General features: G+C 41.9%; 1 protein-coding gene across 6 annotated transcripts in view; it reads left to right on the forward strand.

The window, feature by feature from the left end:
- The window catches only part of IFT81 (intraflagellar transport 81), a 68,498-nt gene that overhangs the window by 36,986 nt on the left and 10,623 nt on the right, over window positions 1-20,889 (forward strand). For all 6 annotated transcript variants that reach the window (XM_015587993.2, XM_006910019.3, XM_015587996.2 and 3 more), the window contains 4 exons: window positions 1,051-1,200; window positions 7,214-7,342; window positions 8,348-8,437; window positions 20,025-20,111. In XM_015587993.2, coding sequence (XP_015443479.1) covers window positions 1,051-1,200; window positions 7,214-7,342; window positions 8,348-8,437; window positions 20,025-20,111 — 456 coding nt within the window. The remainder of the gene's footprint in view (window positions 1-1,050; window positions 1,201-7,213; window positions 7,343-8,347; window positions 8,438-20,024; window positions 20,112-20,889) is intronic.

The following is a 20,889-nucleotide window of genomic DNA, read 5'->3' on the forward strand; positions in this document are numbered from 1 at the left end:
AACCTACCTCCCCTAAATCCCAACCCCACCTTTCCTACCTTCATCCCGACCCACGTTAAGCCCCTGTTATTGATTCTCAGGGCCCCTTTCCTTCTTCATAGCGTTCACCATAGTTGTGAACGCCAGTTCAGTGTTCATTCCCCCTCTTTTCCTTAAGCTCGATGAGGGCAGGACCTGTGAGCATCTCGTTTGGAGTTGTCTTCTCAGTGTCTGGCATAGTGCCTAGCACGTAATCGTTAATAAATAGTGCTTATCAAATGAATTCCTTTAAGTATTTGTTTCATTCGCTTTTCCAAACTCTAGATGGTCTTACTTAAAAATGGAGTCTTCATTTGAGCAGAGTAATTACAGCTTTAATATCGTTAGAAGGTAACTAGCTGAATAAAGCAATTGTGGGTTCCCACTGACTTGGAATATTCTTAGCTTTTTAACACTTGGCATGCATTTCACCCCAGTGTCTCAGGTGATTCTGAGCACATATAGTCACAGTACATTTCTTAAATGATAAATAGTGGCCACAAGTGTTGACTCTTCTGGTTGGCCCTGATTAATCCCAGTAGATCCAATGCCACCAAAATAGTACAGCACATAAGAGATACCATGATTAAGACCACAACCAGAATTGTTCTCTTATATTTTCTTCTTTTTTTTAACTTTTTCACTTTTGAAGGGTTGAGTTCCGAATCCTTATTTGTAAAGCTCAAAATGAATAGTTTTTACATAAAGATTTACAATATTTAGATAGGTCCAAAAAATAAAAACATATACAAAGTATTTTAATTGAGTAGTTAGTCTTTACAAGTTTTCTTTTTTTTTTATGGGTTTTTACGTTTTAATTTTTAAAAAATTTTTAATTAGGGGTGACATTGGTCAATAAGGTTATATAGGTTTCAAGTGTACAATTCTATAATACTTCATCTGTGTATTGTATTGTGTGTTCACCACCCAAATTCAAATCTCACATGTGTTGTACAGTAGAAAATAAAAATTTTCTAATACATTGACATTATATATGATACTCATTAGACTATGTAATGTGTTCTTTTACAGTTCAAACGATATGTCAGTAAACTTCGAAGCAAGAGTACAGTTTTCAAAAAGAAGCATCAGATAATAGCTGAATTTAAAGCCGAGTTTGGTCTCTTGCAGAGGACAGAAGAACTTCTTAAGCAACGCCATGAAAATATTCAACATCAGCTGGTAATACAGTATGATCGTGGGGCGCTGAAAGCACACATGCCAGAAGGCTTATGGGTTATGGCTTTATAACGAAGTCATTGTTTTTACTGGAAAAACCACAAAATTATTATTTTTTTGATTAATTACAGATATGTAATATAAGCTGATTTGTTTATTTTTAATGTAGCAGCAAACACTAACTTTTTATGCATGCTGACTTCGGGGTAATTAATAGAAGCTGAATTCTAAGTAGGTTTTTCTCTTGGGTAGCTAGTTAACATGAGCAAAATTTTCATACCAAGAGATTGACTGTAAAATATTCCACCTGCTGGACAGAAATTCCTAAGCAGCCACTTTCGTGGAGCTTCGAAAGAAACGCCCAGGAAAGGTACTTATGGAAGCTGCCTGCAGGCTCCTTCCGTAGGTGCTTGTGTCTTGGCCGTCAGAAAAAGAGTTAAACCCACAGGAACCCCTCTAACAGCAAGGCTGCTTTCAGTTCCTCTGAGTTTTCTTGGTTAAACTTTTTTTTTCTTTCACCCATAATTTCCATGGGGAAATTATTTCATTGGGATATTGGTTTACCAACTAACCATAATCTGGTAGAGGTAAATGAAGTTTCAACCAGTTGCGGTTAGCTGGAAGTGTGAACTTTTCTATCTAATGTGGTCGAATATTGTTTGCTCGTAGGGAACTTAAGATTGAGAATTTACTGTGCTTCAAATATAGATTCTAACAGTGCCAACTTTTTAAATCAATATGTACTAACTGTATTATTGTTCGTTTCAAAACATTTTCTAATTTCCATTGTGATTTCTTTGACCTATGGGGTCATTGCTTAAACCCAAACGTTTGGGGATTTCGAGTTACCTTTATACTGAATTCTAGGTTTCTTCCTCTGTAACCGGAGAACACGCTCTGATTTCAGCCCTTCGAGATTTATTGAGTGTTGCATTACGGCCCGGCGTATGTCTGTCTTGGTGATTGTTGCACGTGCGGTTGGAGATGGCGTCCTGTATGTGTCAATCAGTCGAGTGTGTGAACCATGAGAGTCACAGCTTCCATATTTCTACTGATATTTTCATCTACTTGTTTCATCAGTAATTGAGAGAAATGTGTTAAAATCTCTGTAACTAGGTTTATTGCTTTGTCTGTTTTTCCTTTTCGTTCCATCAGTTTTTGCTTTATATTTCTTAAGTCGGGTTCCAGAAGCAGAGTGTAGAAGGGAACGCTTTGTACAGCGATGTATTGAGGGAGAGAGAGCCTTCAGAGGAAGGGGAGAGAGGGGAACCGATGGGGCAGCAGGAAAAAGCCAAGCAAGGACATAGCCCCAACTGGAGTCAGCTTCGTTTTAATCCCGTGAGGAACTTTGGAAGCGTTGATTTCACCTTGAGGCAAAGGGGCGGGCCTTTTTACTTCCATATTAGTGAATCGGTGGTTGCCTGTGGCAGGGTTAACCACCTAGATGAGGCCACTCCCGGAGTGCGAGGCCATTCTCTGGAGCAGCTTGCAGATGAGGTCGGAGTGCGGCACCAGCAGCATCCACCACAACCCACCTCTCCACTGCTGAGATCTACTTACTTCTCATGCTAAATTCACTCCTGGTGTAAATTTCAATCCTGGCGTAGCTTCTCCAGGATTCTGGTTTGTCACAATTTCTGCGGAAACTGATAGGAGGGTTAGTGGGACAAATGAAAACTCGCCATGCTACGTTTGGTCCCAAGGACGAAATTGGTACCCAGCATCACCCCCCTCTGCTAGCCATTCTAGATTTCCTTCACCTTTGGCTCGCATCTCCACCGGTCTAGATGACTTACTGGGTGGGGTGACTTGGTCCCCCATCCTTAAGAGGTATGAGACTCTAATAACCATGCCCTTATCGGGCTGTGGTTGCTATACTTACTCATTTACTGTTAAAATTGGGCCTGGGCGTCCCGGATATGCCCTAATGGGTCACCTGAGTGTCAAACATATTCCCGTCTACCCCCCTCACATAACAGCATCTGTAGAGCCTTATGACATCCTGCCGATATAATGCCTCTTCTCTTTGCCTGCTGGTCCACTGGCATGAGGAGCCCAAGTGACGAGATGGTAGCAGAGCACGACATTTAGAGGGCCTCTTAATGTGCCTTCTGGTAGAAGCATGTCCCCTCTGGGAACCAGAAGGTCCACAGCCACAGAGGCCAAAGCTGCTGAGAAAGGCAGTGACTTCCTGAGTGCGCCAGTGGGGATCCTGGGAGCAGCAACACTCACGCTCCCATCCTGTGGTTTAAGGCCCACGTGTCCTGTCCCTCTGGAGCACAGCGCTGTACGATGGGCCTTGTGTAAGATGGACACTCAGTCCCGCAGATCAGAACCCATCTTCACAGGCCAGCAATTCCCAGCTGGCAATGTAGCCGAGCCCTCATGGGGTCACCCCTCTCTTCCGTCAGGCCGTCACATGCTGGACGGCACGGTACGGGGTACAGTGACTGATCCCATGGTCACATGCCCGCACAAAGTGGGGCCCTCGGTCTGAGGGACATTATGTGGGATTCCACATCAGTAAACCAAAAGGTGGTCTGAGCCCTTGGGTAGTGGTGCTGGCTGAAGCGCTGTGGGCGAGAAAAGCAAACTCTTACCCAGAATATGGGTCAGGATGAAAGGTCCTTTTCCAGGCAGGAAGTATCTGACGTTATCAAACTGCCACTAAGTAGAGGATTGGTTTCCTCGAGTATGACTCCATACCCAGAGCTCAGGACTGGCCTCTGTTGCTGCCAGGTCAGACATTTGGCAGTGGCAGTGGCAGTGGCTAGATGGGCATTAGTGAGAGAGAGCCCTGCCGTTTTGCCCATCCTTAGTCTCCATCTCTGCCAACACAGCCATTCTGTTCAGGAACCCATTATCCAAGCACTGGGTGGCCAGTGACAGAGGCTGGCCGACAGCTACTGGACAGATCATCCTTTCCACTTGGTTGTTCAGTGCCTCTTCTGCTGTGGACAGTCTCTGGAGGCCAATAACATGTGATGAAAAGATCTTCGCACTTAGTGTCTGTCTATTCACATAGGACCAACCACAGGCCTCTTCCCCAGACCTCCTTGTCCCCAGTCTTCCAATATTGCTATCTTGCTTCGTCCAGGCCCTTGACCAATAAGCTAAGCCATTTGCCCCTGACCAGAGGATGTGGGTTAATCTGGAGGTTCAGGGTTCTCAAGTGAGTCTATCCAGTTATCCCCACCCCGAATTCAGCACCCTTTCTCTTCCCTGTCAGAGCCCTGGCTGCCATGGAGTGAACTCAGCCTTCTCTGAACTTGTGCCAGCCTTACGGTTAAGTCCTGTGCCTGGTTTTCAGCTCCCTCTTCCCTTTAGCCATGGGGAATGAGGGTTTCATTAACGCTCCTAAGGAGCTTCTCCAACCTTATCACTTTACCTTAAATTATTAATTAATGGATTTGAGCCTGTCATTTCATCTCGTCAACTATCAGGGGAGCTTAGCAACAGCAACCCTGATTCTATAGTCCTTGTAGTTACTATCCCTCCATACTTCTCAAACGCCAGTGACATTGTAGCAGTTAGTACATCCCTATGACACCAGATAGGGTAGCATCCCTATGACACCAGATAGGGTATGGTGTAGCAGGCGTTTATCGGAGGAAGCGTTTGTGAAGGATGAAGGTGAGGGAGCGGGAGGAGGTAGGGAACGCCTCAGGCTCCAATGCAAGCCTGACCCTTGTGAAGCGAGGGGGAGAAGGAAGGAGGGTCGGGCAGGGAGAGTCTCCGACTGCAGTGGTTACAGGAAAGTTTTGGTCAGGACGACAGGGAGTTAGTTCCTGAGCCAGTCACCCGTTGGAGAAGCCCCATGTCAGGCGGGAATGGACCAGCACTGGTACTACTGCTGGGCTCAGCCACTGGCTGACCTAGTTTTTCGATCTGATATCGTTCTGTTTTTTCCTTGCTCCCTTGTACCTGTGGCAGAGACTGCACTCCTAGGTCATACCCCTTCAGGGCTTTCCTGTGACAGTCGGGGACATTTACCAAGGCCCCGACACTTCGACAAGTCTTGGATTCCTGCCTCTAAGTCCTGAGCACGAGGAGACTGCAAAAATCTTTGCTCAGCTCTTGAGCATCGTGCCCCACGTGCTGGTTTCCACTGGGCTTCCGGGAGTCTAACCTGCTTCCGCGCGCTGAGGGTTGGTAACCCTCGGGAAGTTGCACACAGGATTCTGGGCTGATACGCTGTAGGTCCCGCGGCTCCTTTCTTAGGAGTCCCAGTCTCATTGGCAGCCCCAACTCCCAACTCTTCTTTTATTCCCTCTGTCTTTGTCTTTCTTTACTTTTGGTTCTTCCATCCGTGTTGGAACCCTCTCCAGTCACATCTTCACACCTACCATTTCCCTGGAATTTGTCTGGTCGAGGTCACCAGTACATTTCCATCGCTAAAGCCAGTGATCAGTGCTTCGCTTTTTTCCTACTTGGCCTCTTAGCAGGGTTTGACTCCCTCTTTCTATAGAATTTTCTTTACCTGTCTTCTAGTTCCTGGATTTTTCCCCATACTAACATCACTGCTTCTACTCCCTGGATGATTTCTTCTCATTTCTCCGAGGTCTAAAGGTTGGAGTTCCCTAGGCTTAGCCATTGGGTTCTTCGCTACCCGCATTTCGATCTTACCGTGTCTCATGGCTTTAAAGACCTTCTCTATGTAGACAACTCACAAATTTATATCTCCAGCCCAGATTTCTCCTCACTTTCCAATCTTGTACATAGCACGTCTTGACTTCTGTATTGGGGATCTACTAGACATCTCAAATTTTTAATGTCTAAAACTAAACTTCTGATCCTCACTAATCCCTCAAACCTGGTCTTCCCAAGTCTTCATCTCAACAGATGGCAGCTCTGTCCTCTCAGTTCTTCAGGCCGGAAACCTGGGAGTCGCTCCTTACCCCTCACTTTCCCCTCCACCGCACATCTAAGCTGTCATGATACCTCACTGGATCTGTCTTCCGAATATCTACAGAACCCCTTCGTCACTTCTGCCACCACCCCCTGATTCACGCTGCCGTCATCCCTCACGCGAATTGTGAGAATGGTCTTCTGCCTGGCTTCCCTGCCCCCTCTGCAGTTTGATCTCAGCACAGATGTTAAACTGATCGTTTAGAAGTTCTTTACTCAGAACCCTCCAACAGGCCTCCCATCTTATTTAAAATAAGGCCAAGCCCTTTCATTGGCCTAAAGATAAAATGGCAATATAATTTATCATCTAAACTAAGACAGTCTTGAGAATGCAAAGGACAACAGACATACACCGAGACTGTCCAGCAAACCAGCCAAGTCCTGGATGCTCCCGCCCCAGCCCCCCTCATTCTCGCTCTGCCTTCAGCTCCGCCGGTTTCCTAGCTGTTTCTTGAATGGGCTGGGGATGCTCCTGCCTCATGTCTCTTGGACGTGCTGATTTCCTGGCTATCTGCATGGCTCGCTCCCTCACTTCCTTTGGGACTTTGCTCAGGTGTCATCTTCTCAGGAGGACCTTCTCTGACCACCCTTTATTTAGGATTGCACCCCACCCCCTCACCTCACACTCTGTGTTTTACCTGTTTGAGAGTAAACTGCCTGTTTACTCTCACTAGACCTAAGCTCTTCCTGTCTTGTTTACTGCCTAGGACAGAACGGTGCTTGGCACATTAGATATATAACAAATATTGGATGAGCGAGCGAATGCGAGTACAATGGATCACTTGAGAATTTATTCATTCACCAAATATTTGTTGAATGTATCCTATATTTTAGATTCTGTGTTGAATGCATAGCATTATTTTAAAGTCTAAAATTAGAAATACTTTTATGTACCTGAAGATGGTAAAATTTAGGGTAAGTTTATAACATATAAGGGTATGTAATTATTGTTGAAGTCTGTAAGGATTGTCCTTCAGTATTCTAAACTAATTTATTTACAACTTTATTGTCATGTATTAACTCTGTATACTTCTTGTGGAATCATCAAGGTTTTGACACCCATTTAGTGGACCTATTTTTGACATCTATTTGTATTCTTTACTTTTAGCAAACAATTGAGGAGAAAAAGGGTATATCTGGATATAGTTACACTCAAGAAGAGCTAGAGAGAGTGTCTGCACTGAAAAGCGAAGTCGATGAAATGAAAGGACGAACCCTGGATGACATGTCCGAAATGGTGATCACACATTTTTTAGTGTTTTTTTTTGTGTGTGTGTAGCTAGAATGCAGACATTTTTGTGTTTGTCCTATTTTGAGTGAAATATTCTAATTTTAATTTCCATACAGTGTTTATGTTCTCTTATCTGTCTCTATCCATCTCTTTTGAATTTTTCCATTCCAGTAAGGTTGTTCAACTTACAATAGTTTATACATTTTGTGGTTTTTTGAAGTGTGTAAAAGTTATACACATTAAAGAAACATTCAAGATGAAAAATAAGTTTTCCCAAATTATACTACCCTAACTAATAAATTTATTTCATTTTTGGCTATATCCTTAGTATCTTTCCATATTTGAGGCTGCTGCTTTGCCAAAATACACTGATACAGCTGCCTCAGGCATTAAAATGTTGACATTTTCCCTTACTTATTGGTAAATAGCTGCTGCCCTACACTCTGAGTCCCCACCTCTGCCTGTCTCATCCCTACTGGCCACTCACCCAGAACCCCTGGGACTTCACCATAATCTAACCCCTAAAAAGATTAGCATTTAGCACAGCAGAGGCCTCCGAGACCCTGTTTATCTCTGTGGCTGGTGTCCATCCACCGTGATTGGTCATTAGTTGTGCCATTTGGGTTAATGAGCATTTGAATATCACCTAATCCATGCTTGTGTATATTTTGTATAACCTACATAATTACATATTTTTTACATACTACAATATGATTGTAGTTGTATATGGGCAACTTTGTAACTTTGTAACTTGTCATTCGATATTAGATTATAAATACTGGCCTGTGATGGTTTGTAGTCTTCCTGATTGACGTTTTGGATAGTTAAATGGTATTCTATCTTACTAAGTAATCTAGGTTTACTAAATCACTTCCCCATTGTTTGGCGTTCAAGTAATTTATAATTTTTTTACTCTTACACTTGACACTTGAGTAAATATCTTTATGCATTAGCAGTTTTGTTCTTTTGAATTCTTTTTTTAAGATGTCATATATTTTGATTAAATGACAGGTAAAAAAACTGAATTCACTGGTATCTGAAAAGAAGTCAGCTCTAGCCCCAGTTATAAAAGAACTACGACAGTTGCGTCAGAAATGTCAAGTAAGTGAATTTGACTTTGTGATAATTTTAGGATTCTATCTTGCTGAGATGTAGTAATTAGAATCCTGAATATTTTACTTGGGTAATTTATAGAAAACAAATTATCATTATTATTATTAATTATTATTATTATTATATTGATATGATTCTGCAAAAGAAAGTAGTAATGTGACCTCAAAGGTTTCTGTTTAATTTACGCTGCTTTTTTAAATCACAGATTTGGGGGGGAATGAGGAGTTTAAGCCAAAATCACAAGTGCAGCCAGATGAGCTTTTTGCTTTAAATCATATGCATGTCAGAGCTATAAATATGAAGACACATTCTTCTGTGGCCAGGTAAAAGCTCAAAGTCTGCCAACGAGTGGTGACAAGTTAACTTTAGATTAGTGAACTTGCTTTGCTGGGGGCAGACTGCGATAGCTGATGATAAGTGATGAAATACCATCGCTTGGAAGCGAATTCCAACCACTGCTTTGAAGATAAACCATTGGAAGGAATGCCCTCCGCAAGGCCAGACCAGGCGGCCTCTGCCATTTGACATTGGCGGTGGTTACCACTCTCCACGTAGCATTTTAGGTTCGGATGTGAGCTGTGCTGCGTGTGCCCGAGGATAGAACCGCAGAGCTCCTCGTGAATGCCATCCATCAGTCAGCGAAGCCGAACGAAAAATCACATGGACTTTGAAATCAGATAGACGTCACTTCCGGGACAGGTTTAGTGACTTATACAAATAGAGAAGGAGGCAGCGAGAGAGTTAGGAGTTGACTCTAGCATCTGTGTCATCTTATTTCACATCTCCTGTCTGTTCCATTACTCACTGCTGCCATCACAAAAGAAGTGCAAGGGACAAGTCCCTGTTCTCTGGAGTTCATGCTCTAGTAGGTGAGATGAGGCAAACACGTGAAGGAATTCAAGAAGAACAAAAGATAACTCAACTTGAAAACTTGTAGAAAAAAACATCGGAATCATATTCTTAACTGATAAAGAAAGAGGAAGAAAATGAAGAGATTATCAGAAAGGACATGTGTCGGAAAGATTTTTGAGTGAGGTGTACAGGTTGAGGACATCAAGAAGTACTTTCATGGTTATGTTTTAATTCATTGATTTTCTTTTTATTTTATTATTTTATTTTATTAGTTTCAGGTATACCGCACATTGGTTAGACATTTATGTCTTTTATAAAATGATCCCCCCAATTGTTCTTTCTTCTGGCTCTCCACCCAACCATTGCGTTACTGCTGATTGCATTCCCTATGCCGTGCTCCCCATCCCCCTGACCATCCATCGACTACTAATTTGTACTTCTTTAACCTTTCACCCCATTCTCCCAGCCCCCCATCATTGGTTTTCTTAATGCTTTTCTTGAGTGAGCAGCTTGGAGACAAAAGGGACTGGCTATGTGTATTTCTAGAGATGATATCGTTTCTCCGTGTAAGCTTATTAATCTGTTTGTAATTAGTTCTTTTATTAAATCCATTTATATTTGAAATAAAGGTTTTCATTGAAAGGGTATTTAGGACAACAAGGGGAGTGGGCTGTCATGGAAATCCAAGGATCAGGGATGTAACCTTATCTGGAACAGGTAGAGATGCTGTATAACCAGAGAGCATTTTGGTTCAGGGAAGCTTCAGGAAGCTTAGCACATGGCCTCATCTCATGACCACCAATTAAGATGGGGACTCCCCCTTATATAAATGAGCAAATAAAGGCACAGAGAGTTAAAGGACTTGCCCAAGGTTACACAGCTGGTAAATGGCAGAGCCAGGTTCTTTATGCTTCTGCTGCACCAATAGCACAACTCAGTGGATCTCTTTGTATTGGCCTCTCTGTTCCTGCCACCAGCCAGGCTTTTCACCTGTTTCTCTTCTCTCTCTCATAGTTTCTCCTTACTCTTTGAATTGGTGCACTTGTAACCTCAGCTTGCTTATGGCTCCTCATGATTAATATCTCACACCATGCATGGCCTTCTTTCCACATACTTTGCGTTGAAGTTTTCCCTACTAACTGCCCTATTTTTCTGCATTTTCTAATTCAGATTTCTAGTGCAGCTCCTCTTTTTTGGAAGGCAGTTTTTCATGATAGACTCCCCCAAAGAGTACGAGGCTATCCTCTGGTCAGATCAGGGGTCCATCCTTAGTTTAACCAGCTCTGCTCGGGGGTGAGAGCGGGGAGAAATGGGGGTGACATGGTACTGCGTAGGGCTGCCCAGAGATGTTTCCCTCTGGAGAGGCTCTGAGTATGTCAGGCACTCTGACCTCTTCAGTACAGCACCCATCACCCTCTTACCAACAGCTGGACAGTGTTCATCTTTGCATTTTATCCTTGTCCTCCTATATATAAATATTTTTTAATATGGTTGGAATGAAATATAGTAGCATATGTTGCCTCTCGTTACTCTAAGGTTCTATTCAGTTATTATATTATATTTCCCTTGTTTGCCATAGTCTTTATAATTATATCCATTACATGTCATTGAGTCAGCTCTGACTCCTGGTGACACTGTAAACGAGTGATGTCCACAATGTCTTGTCCTCAACAGCCCTGCTCAGCCCCTGGAGACTCCCACCCATGCCTTCTGTGATGGAGTCAATCCATCTCACGTGTGGCTTTCATGATGCGCCAGAAGGAGGACAGCTTCCGCTTTGTCATTTTTGCCTCCAACGATGTTTCAGGTTTAATTTGCTCTAGGCCCCACTTGTCCGTCTTTCTGGCGGTCCCGGGTATCTGCAGAGCTCTCCTCCAGCACCATTATTTCAAATGAATCGGTGTGTTTCCTATCAGCCTTCGTCACTGTCCAGCTTTCACATCCGTACATAACAACCGAGAACACAGGGGTGTGGATGATCTTAGCCTCGGCGTCGTGACACGCCTTTGCTCTTGGTGATCTCTCCTACTTCTCCGTTGCTGCCCTTCCGAGTCTCAGCCTTCTCTTGATTCCTTGGCTGCTTCTCCATCTGAATTGATGAGTGAGCCGGGGTAAGTGAAATCTCTAACAATCTCAGTGCCTCCGTCGTCTCTGTTAAAGTTGCGTATTTCTTCTATAGTCACGATTTTTGTCTTCTTGATGTTTAAATGCAGTCCTGCTTGGGTACTTTCTTCTTTCATCACAGGCCATTTCAGATCATTGCTACTTTCTGCCAGTAAAGTGATATCATCTGCGTATCTTAAGTAACTGATATTTCTACCAGTTTCACTCCTCCTTCCTCTGAGTCTAGCCCAGTTTTTGTATTATATGTTGTTCGTAAAGATTTAACAAATGGATAAAATGCACCCTTGTCTGACATCTTTGCCTGTCTCCATAGTCTGTCCTGACAGTGGCTTCCCATCCACTCCTGCCAGTAAGACGATGTCATCTCCGTGTTTTGAGTTACTGATATGTCTTTCACCAGTTTTTACTCCTTCCTCTGAGTCTAGCCCAGTTTTTCCTGACATGTTCTGTGTACAGCTTAAACAAATAGAGAGATAAAGTGCACCCTTGTTGATACCTGTGCCTGTAGGAAACCATCCTGTCCCTCCACGCTCTGTCCCGGCAGTGGCTTCCTGTCCACAACAGGTTACACATCGGGATAGCCAAGCACTGAGGCACACCCAGCTCTTTCAGAGCAGCCCCTGGCTTTTCACGATCAATGAGGTCAGAGGCTTTCCTGTAGTCTGTACAACACAGACTGACCTTCTTCTGGAATTCTTAGATATATCCCAGTATCCAGCAAGTGCTCACAATCAGATCTCTGGCGCTGCTTCCTTTTCTGAATCCGGCTTGAACATCCAGCATTTCTTGCTCCATAGAAGGGAGAGGCCTTTGTTGCATCATCTTGGGCATCACTTGTGTGGGAAATTAGAGCAATGGTCCTATAGCTATTGCACTCCTCGGCTTCCTATTTCTCGAAGGTTGGGATGAATATGGAGTGTTTCCAATCTGTAGGCCATTGTTTTATTTTCCTTATTTGTTGACATATTCTTATTAGGATTTTGGCTTTATAATTATACTTTCAATAAATAAAAGTACAATCAAGTGTCTTTTGATAGTGTAGGTTAGAAGGAATGAGGGTGGAAGAAATGGACGAGAAGGAATAGATCTGAACAATATGTGGAAGAACACTAATTGTGGACAAGGGAACAAAAGGGAGCAAAAATAATTTTGAGGTTTGAAGCTGCTAACAATGCAGGTTAGAGATGATAAAGAGCCAGCTTTCGTGGAGGCAGTGGGTAAAGAAGAGGGAAAATGATGAATTCATTGTTGACACATTGAAGTTAATATCCAGCGAGAGTTCAGAAGACATCAGGGCTCCAGTTGAAGTGGGTAAGCATCGTCCCAGATACGATGTGTGGGCACAGCCCAGGGGAGGGTGTGGTCACCTAGGAGCATCGTGTGAGACTAGGTGAAGTCTAAGGTGAAGACTTCAAGACAGGCCATGTTGAGTTTTGCTATAAGACTATGTAACGCAAATGAAATTACTTTGTATCTTAAATTAGAAAGGTTTTTTTTGGGGGGGAGGGGGAATTTAAAAAGAATTACTATGTCCCTTTTAAGATTACCATAATCTCTACCACAATTCTAAGTGTCTGGTTTATAGAACCAAGCTTAGAATAATATAGGTTCTCAATAAATATTTTTGAATTAATTAACAGAACATCTATACAAAGTATTTTAAAAATCAAATCAAGTATAGTATACATATAAATAGCAAGAGTCTTCTAGAACTAGAGGCAGACTTCTACAGAATTAAATAAATTATTGAGCTCTCGTAATGTCATATTAGTGCTTTCTCATTTATACTTTTAATATTCATAACAACCACAAAATAGACATTTTCAGATTTTCTACAGGTGAGGAGTCAAATAACTTGTTTAAGATGCATAACGGATGGCACAGAGACTCTTACCGCGGTCTATGTGAGTTCAGGGCCCATTTTCTCTACACTACCCTTCTGCTCCATACTTGTTAATTCTTTTGAAATATATTGCTCATTTGTTCGTTTAGTAAAAGAGTCATTTGGTGTATGTGACTAAACTGTGCCATCTGTCAGTATAGAGCTAATAAGGGCACATGTGGTGTAGATTTAGGACAAGCTTCATGACATACTGTGGTTGGGAAACACCAGCAGGTCAAAGGCAGTTGGTACCAATTGCACTAATCATAGGGACACAATCTGGACAGGACGATTAAGAACGTGGGCTATAGAATCAGGTCTAGATAACCTTGGGTAAGCGACTTTACAAACTTCAGTCTCCTCATCTGTAAGCTAGTCCCTTTTTAATAGGGTGGTCTAATGGTTAAATGACATAACATAAGGCACTTTGCAATAAGGACTAATATGTAAGAACTTTTTTAAAAAGGTATTTATCATTATAATTATTAAAAACATTTTTAAAAGAAGGAATATTATTGTTTTTCAACCAAATCATTTTCTAAGTAAAACCATATCTTAGATCTTAAATTTTATAAAGTCATTTATTATAATGTAACCAACACCTGAAACTCATTTTCCTATGATTTAACTCGATTCCTCTGTATGTCAAGCATTGTCCACCTCTCCTATTCCCAAGAAATATAGCTACCTCACCAGCGTTCTCAAATAATACCCCTCCCAGGTCTCCCATATTCACGTCAGGGGTGCGGAAGCCATCTCAGCATTCCCACCTCTGTCTTCTGTCATGTCGAAAAGGCAAATACTGTACGATTTCATTTCTATGAGTTACCTAGGGACGTCACATTTGTAGCGACAGGAGGTAGAACAGAGGACACCAGGGGAGGGAAGAGGTGGAAATGGAGTTGGCGTGTGACAGGCACCGAGTTTCAGTGTGGGAAGATGAAAGGGCTCTGGAGACGGGTCTCGGTGATGGCGGCACAGCAATGTGAACGTCTCTGATGCCGCTGAACTGTGCACCTAAAAACGGCTCCAGTGGTCATTTCTATGTATATTTTACCACGATAAAAAAATCTAAGAGAGAGTGCAGGACTTGCCTACATTCTCAATAACTGTTTTTTTTTGTTTTTGTTTTTTTATTGTCTGAGTTCAACGCATTTGGCGAGTGCTTATCTCCATGCGCCCATCTCCTCCATCCGTACACGGTTCTGTTTCTACCCAGAAACCTTTTGTGGTAAAAAGTATCCTGAAAAAAATAAGTAGACACTCCATCGACGTTATGCTGTTTCTCAACTTTAACTGAAATTCTTAATTGTTCTCTACTTCGGATACTTAACTTATTTAACACTCGAAACTCCGTAGGTGTATTTCCATATCGTTGGAGTGCTGGAGCACTTCAGGGTAATTTATAATGCTAGCTTTAATGGCCGAACCTCCAAATGTTGAGGGAACTTTATAGCGAAGTGCATTGTTTGAGTGAAGTTATCATTGCACTCTTCTTCTTTTGTACTTGCATGCTGTTCTAAATTTAAATAATAACAGCTGTTTTAAAGTTAGAGCGTCACCATTAAGATCTATAACGTAGTTAAATCTTTTATAATTATCTAGGAGTAGCACCTTGAAAGGTTTCATGTTTTCTTCAGAGCAGTTTTATAAATCATATGTAATCAAATGACTACATATAATTGCCAGTATGGGGAAAAGCTGAAATGCTCATTTTTAAGTATACGACGATAATTATTCATTTTACTGAAATATTTCTTATTGATTACTTTTTCTTATAAAGGTAAAACTATGCTCTTGGCAAAAATTCAAACTGTAAAGAATTATTTAAGGGAAAGAATAGGATTATTTGCCTCCCTGCACCCCCAGCACGGTTTCCAGAGTAAAAACTATTAACAATTCCATATGAATTTTCTAGAAATTTCCTGAGAATTAATGAATAAATAACTATTGGCTACCTAAAGTTTGCTCTCCACATTTTTTACTTTGTAAAAAAACGAAGCCTTTTCTTGGGGGGCGGGGGAAGGTTAGAATTCAACTCCGACTGATGCTAAGGTCAAAATGTCTGCTTCCTTCTGTTTGTGTTTGCCTGCTGTGCTTTTGCCCATCTTTTGCTTTCAACTTTTTTTAAAAATTACTTTAGGTGTTTCTCTGAATCGATCTTGGATTGGGTCTTGTTATGTCATATAATCTGAAAGGTTATTTTAATAGATAAGTTTAGCCCGTTTATGTTTATTGAAATGCAGCCATATTTGGCCTTAGTGGTGCATTTTATATTTTGCTTTCGATTTTAAAAGCCTATAAAAAATCCTCTGTTCATTTCCTTCCTCCCTCCCTCTTTCTCTCTCTTTCTCATTCTCTCTCTGTGTCTGTACGTGTGTGTGTTCTGGCTTGTGGTTTTGCTCTTGTGGTTATATAACTCCACTATTAATCATCCATTTCTGTAGACAGTATCTAATAATTCAAATTTTGAACAGTGATGATATTAATATATTTCCTCTTCCTCCTCCCTCCCTTCCTCTCCTTTAGCCCCTGATTTTAGTCGATTGCATTGTCTTTCTTACTGTTTACCTTTATACTTTTAATATGCTTATGCTATGACTTGATTCATCAGCTTTAAATTACACCCTTGACACCCGCCCCCCATCCCATCTCTAGTAATTAAAAAGTAAGGAAACGAGCTTACCTACTCCGCCTTCCACTTTCTTTTCCCCTTCCCTTTCCTGAAGGTTTTATTGTATCGTTTCTACATTGTTGGGGCATGTGACACTTAGACTGTTCTTTTACCCTCATTCACACTTTTGTTTTTAGTATTAGGCCTGTAATTATTAGATTCAGTGCTCGTGACCTACCCTTTCACTACCCTTTTCCCTCCTTTTTACTGTCTCTTCTGTGTCCTCTCGTAGAGTCCTCAGAACAGGCTCAGAAGAAGAATATTTCCTGATAAGTTCGTGCATGTTCTAGAGTTTGTTGCCTTAAATGCTTCAACAACAAACAGCTTGACTGAGCATAAAATTCTTACATCATGCTTTCTTCCCTTGAGAGTTTTTAGAGTCTAGCTCCATAGTCTTCTGGAGTTAAGTGTGACCGTGGAGAGATCTGAAGCCAACCTAATTTTTTTAGTGACTTGATCTTGAAAAGAATGTTGTGTTACCTAGTTGTTGAGTACGGGGTTCACCATGTGTTCATCAGATCAGGCTTCTAAAATGTGTTGTTCAGGGCTTCCCGGTGAATGGGGAGCTGCTGCTTAATAGGGACAGGTGTTCAGTTTTGAGAGATCAAAAGAGTTCTGGAAGATTGGTTGGTTGCACAGCCATGTGGATGTGCTTAACGCTACTGCTAAGTACACTTAAAATGGTTACGATGGTAAATTTTATGTTATGTGTATTTTACCACAATTAAAAAAAGATTCCAGGTTTAAAAAAAACTTCCTGGTAAATTATGTTTTGCTATTGTTTTTTGACTCTCTTTATTCCCAGAAAAACTTTTTGCCTAGGAGTCTTATTTTGTCTACGATTAATGTAAGTTTACCAGCTTTCTTATGGTTAGTATTGCTTGGTATATCTTTTTATTTCTGTTTACTTTCAGCTTCTTTTGTCTATATATGTATTTTTGTCTGTTTATTTCTCATAAATAGCATATAGCTCGATTTCGTGTGGGTATAGTTTCTTACATTCAGTCTTTTAATTGGTGACTTTAGTCTCATTTATGTTTACTCTTATTATTGATGCATTGGGATTTATTTCCATTTACTGTTCTTTTTCTTCTTTTCCTCTTTCCTACCCTCCATTGCACCAATCCTGTTCACTTTATCTTCCTGTTTCCCTTTATTTCCTTTTTCTATCTTCCATTCTGATATTGTTTACTCTTTAATTTTTAACATATTTTCCTGGCTTAAAGTCTAAAGTTAAGCAGCATCTCTCAAACAATACAGGACCTTAGAATAATTTTACACCCTATTGTTGTCCTCTGGTATTTTATTTCCATTTTATTCTTCATCTGTAAAAGTGGTTGTCATGGCCGTCGTTACTATTATAATTACCGCCTTATACATCATTTTCTGTTTAGATTTACCCACATATTTGGCAATTCTCACCATTGCTTCTTGTATTTTAATCTCTCCTTCTGGATTCAGTTCGCTTCCTCCTGAAATTAAATTTCTTGTTTTGTTTTCTTTTAGTGGTGCTCTCAGTAAAGAATCATTACTATAAGTAAACTATCTTTTTTCTTCTTCTTACGTAATGGCTTGGTCAGAAAAAAAATTATTTTCATTGCTTTCTGATATCTTTTGTTGTGTCGAAGGGTGTACTATCAGCTTAATTATTATTTCTTTTTAGGTAATGTCGTCCCTATAATTAGTTTTAATATTTCTATCTTTGGTGTTATCCATTTTCACTACCATGATCTAAGTATAGATTTAGTTTCGTTTGCTTTGATGGAGCTTGTGCTTTTTGTCTTCCATTAATTCTGGAAAAATTCTGCATCATACCTTCAAATATTCTTTCCCCTGGTCTTTCTAGTCTGTTCTCTAGCAATTCCTATTAGATGTATGTTAGACATACTTATATCATTCTCTATTGCTTAATTTCACTTTTATATTTTCATCTTTTTGTATCTTTGTGATGACTTTGCGATAATTTCTTCAGCTCTGTTTTCTAGTTCATTCTTTTATTTCCTGAGCTGTGTCTAATCTTATGTTTATGTCACAACTTAGTTTTTAATTTTAATGATTTTTTTTTGGTCTAAGTTTACTCTCTAAGTTTTTTAAATCGTATATTCAGTTCCTCCTTTATAACTTTAATTATTTTAAGCATACTTATTTAGTAGGTTTACTTCTAGCATTCAGTATTTCTGGAGGTATAGTCCTGTTTTGTATGGGTTCTGATTCTCACTCATAATGAATTGATTGTCTCCTTATGTGTTTATACTTTTGGACTATGAGCTTATCTTGAGGTTTTGTCTCTTGAATCCTGGCAGCTAGGGTGGAAGGTGTGTCCCTTCAGACTGGTTTTACACTTGTTCTGCCAGGTGTTTTAGGAATATCACAGACACGGAGCTAACTTCAAGTTAATGGCTCAGCCTGGGAGCTCTTAGCCCCTGTAGGCGGGGTAAGTTCAAACCCCAGACGGGCCTGAGGATGGGCCCCTGTCCATCCGCCTCCTCAGCCGCACGGCGGCATTTACCGATCAGTTTGGCCATCAACTCGCAGACAAGAAAGAAGGCTTTCAAGTACTAACATATCTTCATCTCATTAAGAGGCCCAGTGTACCCAGTACATGGCCTCTGTTGCCCCTTCTCCCACTTAGGGTGCACATGACCGTCACTGGTGAGAGCCTAGGTGTCTATAGGTCACTTTGATACATAAAAGCCACAGCTCCTTTTTTCCACCAATCTTTTATATTGTACTTGTCACCTCAAACCAGATGCAGCCCCATATGACAGAGGAAACACCACATTACCCATTTATGTTAACTCTCCTGTCCCCAAGGAAACTGCTGTGTAAAACCAAGGTCATTCTGAGGCTGGCCAGCTTCAGGCCAGGCCTGGGGTTAACCCTTTACTTACGGGTTCCAAGGTTGAAAAAACAGTTTGGATTTACCGTGGGGTTCCCAGTTCTAACTTCCCTCTCTGCACAAGCCACACAGGCCAAGGGCCTAGTCGTCCATCCTCCAGGACTTCTAATCACTCTGTTAAGCCAGATCAACTATGCCGACACCTTCACTGCAGCAGCATAGGGTAATTTCTGGCCCTGGTAATTTCTCATACTTCCTAGAGAGTTGAGGTCCGCTCTGGATTTGCAAGGCTGTTTATTCTACCTTATCAAGTGTTCACAGATACTTTTGGCATTTCTAGGTGTTCGTAGCAAAAGATTTTCAGATTATCTAATTCAAAATATTACATTAGAGAAAAGTTTGAAACTACTCAAGCAGACCGAATTTGAATTCTGACGCCTCTTTCAAGCAGTATAATCTTTGGCAAGGTACTTGGACTCCCTGAACTTTCTCCAAGCATGGTTTGGGGGTATTAACGCCCAAAGGGGTTGTTGTGAGATGTAGTTATTGTCAGAGGTAAAGCTCAGATGCCCTAATGTGGTTCACAGAGTTCTGATTGGGCCCCGACCGGAGCCTTCCGCCTCTCCTCGCACGTCCCAGACACATTCCGCGTGACAGGCGACTGTGCATCCTCAGTGGTTCTTCTCTCCAGCTTCCGAGACTTTATACGTGGCGTTCCTTTTTTTCTAAACATTCTCTTTCCTAGTCCACCTTCCTCTTAACTATTCTTACTAATCATTCATACCTCAACTTAGATATCATTTTCCCCAGGAAGTTGTCCCCACTGGTCCCCAAGCCTGGGTGAGATCCAGTGAGAGTCCCGCGCACTCCCATATGCCCTGCATTTGCCCATCGCAGCACTCAGCGGCATGTCTGCTTGCCCGATCGCTACTTGACAGGAAGGGTTTTGGCCGTTTTGTTCACTGCTGTATCCCTCGCTCCTGACAAAGAGCCTGGCACACAGCTTAACGCGTGGTAGCTGTTGTTTTTATCAGCACCTTCATCTGTCATAATTCTCAAATGTCTGATTGTTTTATAAATAACTCTTAAGTATGCCAAGAAGCTTAGAGTTCAGTTACAAGACTGACAAGGGCATGCCTTGTGTCAGAGCCACACTTTAGGCCTTTGTTTTCACTTATTCAGTCATTTACCCTTTATATCCTAGGAGCTAACCCAGGAGTGTGATGAAAAGAAAGCCCAGTACGACAGCTGTGCGGCAGGCCTCGAAAGTAATCGGTCCAAATTAGAGCAGGTAAGAAGACAGTTTCTACTTTAACAATTTAGTAAAAACTGCCTGTGAATCATATTTTTACTACACCACTGTCGAAAGGTTTCTCAATCTTTTCCCTTATCCCCTGAGTCTGTCTCCGAAGTTCCAGAGATCTTAGTTTCTTCAAACTTGATGGGCACGCCCCGAATTCTCCACCTGTACCACTACTGCCGAAGCCCAGGCAGTAATGTCTTTCCTGGACTCCCAAAGCAACCCACCACATGCTCGCCCACTTCCACGCCAGCCTTCCCGTGGCTTATTCTCCAAAAAGCAGCCGAAGAAACCTGTGTAAAACCCAGGCCACCCTCCCCTGGCTTCCCGTTGCTCTTAAAACCTAACTTCCCAGCTATGGTCTCCAAGGCCCCAGCTGCCTCGGGAGCCTCATGTCCACGTGCCCTGCTCCTCACCCCCAGGCCTCCGGCCACATCGGCTGCCGCTTGTCTTCGCAACAGGCCAAGTTCGTTTTCACCTCAGGGCTCTGCGTGTGCTCTTCTCAGTCCAGGACCCTCTGCCTCCAACTCTTTGCTTTGACCTCTCCTTTTCGTCTTTCAGATCTCAGCCTAAATGTCACCTCCTTCTAGAGATCGTCTCTGATCACCCATCTAACGTTGCCCACTCAGTCACCCTATCACATTCTACTGCTGAACTTTCTTCCCAGCAGTTATTCCATCTGAAGCTGCCTTCATCCCATGTTCCCTTGTGTGCGTCTGTTTCCTCTGCTTGAATGAGGGTAGGGACCTGTCTTGTTCACCGCTGTGTC

Source organism: Pteropus alecto, unplaced genomic scaffold (genome assembly GCF_000325575.1).
Source record: "Pteropus alecto unplaced genomic scaffold, ASM32557v1 scaffold213, whole genome shotgun sequence".
In the NCBI taxonomy this organism is placed as follows: domain Eukaryota; kingdom Metazoa; phylum Chordata; class Mammalia; order Chiroptera; family Pteropodidae; genus Pteropus; species Pteropus alecto.